Below are 6931 nucleotides of genomic sequence, written 5' to 3' on the forward strand. Positions count from 1 at the left end.
TGACACTGTCAAAAATTGAATATAAGGCTGTTAGAAAAATTAATAATATTTAATTGGCAGAGAACAGAATGGCCCAAACATAGCCCCCACCTTGAAACGCTCAAGTTTCAAAGAAAATAGTAACTTCACAAGCCTTGAATCACACAAATCACATACACTGCATAAAACTAATGAATATTAATACGCTGAAACATGAAAACACTATTTACAAATTATAGGACAGCAGTCAATGCACTTATCACGACACCGCTGCCATGACCTATTTATTTTGGGAATTGAACGGGATCAAACACAGTTTCACAATAGGACGTTTCAGTTCGCCCTGGGCTGTTTTAATTGTAACTACACGCACTGCTCCATCGCGGCCTGAGTGAACTTCCTTGACTCTCCCAAGCTTCCATTGTAGTGGGGGGAGGTTGGATTCCTTTATTATCACCATGTCGCCCACCTTCAGGTTATCGTGTAGCGTAGACCACTTTGCCTTTTGCTGAAGGCAGGACAAATACTCTAATGACCAGCGACGCCAGAAATGCCTCACAAGCTGTTGTACCAGCTGCCATCTTCTAAGGTGAGAGAGGTTAGGGGACGAGCAGTCCTTCTCTGGGAGGGCCAAGAGGGATTCCCCAACTAAGAAGTGAGCAGGGGTAAGACAGGAGAGATCATTAGGATTCTCTGACAACGGTGTGAGAGGACGCGAGTTCAAAATTGCTTCGATTTGGGCCAGCACGGTGCACATCTCTTCGTAGCACAATGTTACATTTCCCATTATTCTTTTTAAATGGTGCTTGACACTCTTCACGCCGGCCTCCCATAAACCACCAAAGTGAGGGGAAGAGGGGGGATTAAAATGCCAAGTTATTCCCCTCTCGGAGAGGAATGATGTGGTCAGGTTATTTTCCTTGGAATGCGCGCTGGCCTTCAACAGTTGATTTAATTCTTTACTAGCGCCCACAAAATTTCGACCACAGTCACTATAAAAATCACTTGGAACACCCCTGCGGGCTATAAATCGCTTCAAAGCGGCTAGAAATGAATTGGTGCTGGCATCAGATACCAATTCAAGGTGTAGGGCCTTGGTAGCGAGGCACACAAACAGAACAATATAGCCCTTACCCTTAATACGACTTCTTCCATAGCTGTTTTTCAGAACATATGGCCCAGCGTAGTCTACACCAGTCTTGGAAAAGCACTTGCCGGGATTAACCCGGGATGCTGGCAGTGAACCCATAATTTGAGTATGGGTTTTTGTATTGAAACGCTGACACCTTACACATTTGTGAATGACATTACGCACTAAACTTCTGGCCCCCAGCACCCAAAACTTTGTTCGCAGGGTAGCCAGCACTAATTGAGGCCCACCATGCAAAGTGTTTGCATGCTCACATTCCACCAATAGACGAGTAAGTTTATGCTTTTTGGGCATCAAAATAGGGTGTTTCCTATCCACGGACATCTCGGCATTCTGCAACCTTCCACCAACACGTAAAATTCCATCACTGTCAATAAAGGGAGTCAAACATAACAAACTGCTCTTACGGGGAAGGGGCTGTTCATTCTGTAGACACTTAAGCTCTGTAGAAAAAACACTTTGTTGCACTACCTTGACCAGGCACAAAAGACTTTCTTCTAATTCTGTCGCGGTCAATGAACCACGAAGCTTCTGTTTTGGGTTTCTGCAATTGTGAATAAACCGCCGACACCAGCTCACCACTCTTTTCAACTTTGACAGGGAGGAGTAGCGGTTCGCAAGGTCATTTTCGGTGTTTACACACATGACTGTGACACATTTTCTTCTTTCTTCCTCAACTACACTTGAGGCAGCCGGAGTACAAAATGACGCTGGCAACACTGCTTCGCGCATCCACGAAGGACCCTCCCACCACAGAGGGTGACCTAAGAGCTCCTGGGGTATGACCCCCCGCGTAGCACAGTCCGCTGGATTGTCATTACTCTCGACATGTCCCCATCGGGGGGCAGGCAGAATATTTTGTATTTTCGCTACTCTGTTAGCAACGAAGGTTCGCCATTTGTCCGGTGACTGAGCTAACCACGATAACACGACCATAGAATCAATAAAGGCTCTAGCTTCTTTCACATCGAGATTAATTGCACTAGCAATTGTTTTTAGTAGCTTAGCCAACAGTAATGCCGCACACAACTCCAAGCGGGGGAGGGACACAGCTTTGATGGGCGCAACCTTAGTCTTAGCCGCAATGAGGCTTACGACCACACCCCCGTCTGCACATTCTGATCGTAGGTAGGCCACTGCACAATAAGCTCGTTCGCTAGCATCACAATGACCTATCAGCTGACAGCTGACAGCGTCAGATGGCATGATGCATCGCGCTACCTTCACCTCACGTAACAAAAATAATGAGTCACAGTAGGCTTGCCACACTCCACTGGTTTCAAGAGAAAGGGGTTCATCCCAGCCTAAGTTTTCCTTCCATAAGGATTGCAATAGTATCTTAGCCTTTATAGTCACTGGGGAAAGAAGACCAAGAGGATCGAAGATTTTGGCCACTTCCGATAGTACCTTCCGTTTTGTCCACACAGAGGGAGGAGGAGGGATGGATACACTGAAACCAAATTCGTCACTTACAGGTGACCACTGCACCCCGAGAGTCTTGAAGTTGCTTTCTTCACTGAAATTGAAGGGCACTTCCATTTCGCGCAAGTGGGGGGGAACGGCCTCAAGCACTTCTGGTTCACTAGATAACCATTTTCGAAGCTCAAAACCGCATTCCCGTAACAGTTGAATTAGCTGCTGCTGCAACTCAATTGCCTCCCTCACACTGCTCGCACCTCCGAGGTAGTCGTCCATGAAAAAATCCCGTTTCACGGCTTCGGCTGCTAGCGGGTATCTCTCCCCTTCATCTTCGACCGCCTGGAGTAGGCATCTCGTGGCAAGAAAGCTAGCAGAAGCGGTACCATAAGTGACGGTGAGTAGGCGGTAGTCCTGTATAGTTTCACTTGGCGAGTTTCTCCAAACAATCCTTTGATAGTCCACATCGTCCTTGTGCACTCGTATGGCACGGTACATCTGTTTAATATCAGCACATAATGGCACACGATGTTCGCGAAAGCGAACTAGAATAGGAAAAATGTCTTCCTGTAATTTCGGGCCCACCATGAGCCTTTGATTTAAGGACACCCCAGAAGTTGTTTCCGCACTTCCATCGAAAACCACTCGTACTTTCGTGGTAGAGCTAGTAGGTTTTAAGACCGCGTGATGCGGCAGGTAGCAGCCTTTTTCGGGGGGCACACTTTTCTCACTTGCGGGGATAAGCTCCATATGTCCCAACTCAAGATATTCGTGCATGAACTCACGATACTGCCGCTGTAACACAGGTTGTTTCGCTAATTTGCATTCCGTGTTCAACAATCTCTTAATCGCGATCTCGCGTGATTCTCCTAGTTCTGGCGCGCTACCCCTGAAAGGTAGTCTTACCACATAACGTCCCTGTGAGTCACGGTGGTGGGTTTTCAGAAAATGTTGCTCACAATCCTTTTCTTCTTTGGATAAGTGCGTTTGCTGAGGCAGCTCTTCTAGTTCCCAGAACCTTTGAAGGGCGGAATCTATTTCACATGATACACGGCATGATGTCACTGTCACGTTGCTGGCTTTAGAACCTACACTTCCGGATAACACCCATCCCAGTGTCGTTTCAAGAGCAATAGGTGAGCCTGGGGGCCCGACCCGCTTTCCCCCGAGCATGAGAGACGGAAACACGTCAGCACCGAGAAGAATGTCAATGGGCCCTACCTCATTAAAAGTTGGGTCCGCCAACCTTAAACCTGTCAAATGTGGCCAGCATGTAGCTTCGGGACATGGCTGTTTTGGTAGATTTGACGTCACCTTGGGCACCACAACAGCCTTAGTTTCGAATGTTTCAAAACTTCCGCCTAGAGGTTGAAACTTCAAATTCACCATAGCACTAGCAGTTCCTACCCCTGCTCCCGTTATACCTGAAATCATCACACTGGATCTAATTTTTCGAAGACCAAGTTTCTGCACGCAATTTTCAGTGACAAAACTGGACTCTGATGCGCAATCGAGCATACACCGGAATGGATATGGCACACCATCCTTCCCTAATATTTTCACGATAGCAGTACACAATAGGACATGAGGAACACTGACTTCGGAAGTCACATGAGAGGCAACACTTGTTTCCTGAGATTGTACTGGGTTCGACGTCGACTCACTTCTATTAAAATGTAATAATGTATGATGTTTCTTATCACACTTTCGACATTTACTGGATGAGCATTTGTCCTTCCAACATGCTTTGCGCAGGCAATTAAAGCATAGTTTTCTCTCCTTCACGAACGCGACACGATCTTCTACTGTCCGTTTGGTAAATTCGGCACATTTGTAAAGAGGATGGTCAGTACTACACATTTCACATTGAGTTTGAGTTCGTTGAGCGGTAGTTACATAAGATGACGCTGGTTTCTTTTCGCGGCCTTTCATTGGGTCACTAGTGGCGGGTGGTTGTCTCGGCTTGTCATTGGCCGCAACAGCAAGAGCGCGGGCTCTGTTGTTCAAAAATGCCGCGAGTTGCTCAAATGATGGCTGCTCACTTGAGTTCAAAGAAAGCTCCCATTGTCTACGTGTCTCGTTGTCTAATTTATCCGCTGTATGGTACACTAAGAGCGCATCCCAATGTTCGATTGGTTGTTCCAACACCTTAAGAGAACGAGTACACTCCATGGTGGTGTCTATCAATTTTCTTAACGCGGCTGCTGATTCCTGTTTAATGGAAGGTTGTGTAACTAACCGTTTCAAAATCGAGTTTACTATTTCTCGCTTATTATGATAGCGCGCGTTTAACATGACCCATGCTTCCTTATAATTACTGTCCGTTATCTGCATAGCTTGTAAAAGCTGTGCCGGCTCCCCTTGCAACGATGTTTTTAAATACTGCATTTTTTGAGCACCTGTCAGTTTCTCGTTATTATGCACAGAGGCCAGGAATAAGTCATGGAACGAAAGCCAGTCGAATAGATTTCCAGAGAACACTGGAAGCTGGAGTTTGGGTAACCTAATGTCACTCACTTGTTGTACTTCAGACACAGGGTTTGGGGGAGGGGGTTGTGACACTTGTAATCCAATTAATGACACCCGCAGTTTCACTATCCTGTTGTCCATCTCCGCAATGTCCACTTCTTCCCTTGTGTATTCTTCATCTGTTGCCACCGAAGCACAATCTTCCAACAACGCTGAGCATTCTCGTTCAAGATTCATTACTTTTTCTTTGTGAACAAGAATGGCGTTCACTTCACTTGTCGTCAAAAGCTCCACGGCTTTTTCAGCTCTTGTGATTTTGGACTTTAGGGTCCGTTTCTTCACAGCAAATGTCTCCATCTTAACTATAAACACAAAACACTTATAAACCAAAAAAGAATGTTCACACTGTTCGTTAAAAACTGCTCACAACGGTTACGAATCCGGCCCGAAAAGAGGACCATGTAATATGTTTATCCAAACAACGGTTTGTTGTTTTAACATATATTTAATAGTAACACATAATAAGGATTACACAAATTAATGGACTGTATTTAGTACACCGAAGATTGATAATTATTCCAATTGAAAAGGAATGTAATTTGGTCCTCCAAGCACGATCGCGGTAGCGCGTTACACACACAAAGCTTTCACTCCCACACACTGACAAAAGATGCTTGGACGCGGCCTAACTGTAAATTTTGAACAATGGGAGGAAAGGAACCAGTATGCGAAACTTCAGGGTAGAGAAAAAGTCACCCCAAGAGCCATCTGTACACAAAAATTGACACTACATACAGCATGACACTGTCAAAAATTGAATATAAGGCTGTTAGAAAAATTAATAATATTTAATTGGCAGAGAACAGAATGGCCCAAACATGCACTCTCTTCTATTTAGAATAATAATCAAACATTATATCCGTTTAAAGCACAAGACATTGCTCTTTAATTTACCCTAGAAAATTTTTGTTCGTGGTTTACGGTCTTCCACAAAAAGGTCAAAATTCTTAAGTGTTCGGTATTTCCCCCTCTCCCTTTTATATATATATATATATATAATGTACAAATTCTCTGTACTATAATCAATTATTTTCAGTGCTCCAGACAAATTTAGTTTGGTTTCTTTTAAATTCACACTTCAGAAAATTTAAGATCTTAACATATTTTATTGAAGAATTTTTAAAGCATCTAAACAAATGAAACATGTATATATTTATGTGTTCAGTAGCGGTATTATTTAAATCATCGTACATAGTACAAAATATAGGATAAGCTCTGAATTCCGGTACCCATGTTGAATCTATAGAATGCTTAATCTTGCAACACTGAAACTAGTATTCATACACGATTAAGAACGGAGCGTTTATGAGACCCTAATGGGCATGATCTTATTTTCTCATTACTTAAATTCCCCCCAGAGAATTACTTACATATATATCTCCTCCTTCCCCTTAAACCACGTCTTCTAATTATTCCTTGCTCCCCCCATCCCTTTCTAAATGGAGTCTTATATCACCTAAAGGCAACCATTCATAGCCACAATTAGTTAAAAATGCTTATTTCAGAATACGTGTGTGGCCAGGTCATACCAGAATATTCCACTTTGATCTTTTCCTTTAAAGCTAATATATGAATCTGTGCCATACTACAAAAATAAAATAGGTACAGAAAGATACAACCAATCGGCTAATAAATTGAGTATAGTGTTATATGCAATATTTTTTTTTTTCGTGAGTACTGCATATTTAACAGTTTGTATCAGTACTACTCTTTTTGTAACTTCTTTCTTGTAATATGTGTGGAAAAGGAAAAATTGCTGCTACTTTTCTAGTTTAACAGCGATGTAATTTCCGTTTTAGCCAGTAGGTGGCTCTTGCGCTAAAGATAAGGATCTCTGGAAGTTAGAGAAGCTTGTGC

General features: G+C 43.5%; 1 protein-coding gene across 1 annotated transcript; it reads right to left on the minus strand.

Annotated features, from left to right (window-relative positions):
• Window positions 1-259: 259 nt before the first annotated feature.
• LOC145667937 (uncharacterized) lies at window positions 260-5371 on the minus strand. Its single transcript, XM_081735361.1, has one exon. The coding sequence runs from the start codon at window positions 5369-5371 to the stop codon at window positions 260-262; it is 5112 nt and encodes a 1703-aa protein (XP_081591487.1).
• Window positions 5372-6931: the final 1560 nt, after the last annotated feature.

This window comes from Thermobia domestica, chromosome 13, assembly GCF_964235325.1.
Source record: "Thermobia domestica chromosome 13, izTheDome1.hap1.1, whole genome shotgun sequence".
Classification (NCBI taxonomy): domain Eukaryota; kingdom Metazoa; phylum Arthropoda; class Insecta; order Zygentoma; family Lepismatidae; genus Thermobia; species Thermobia domestica.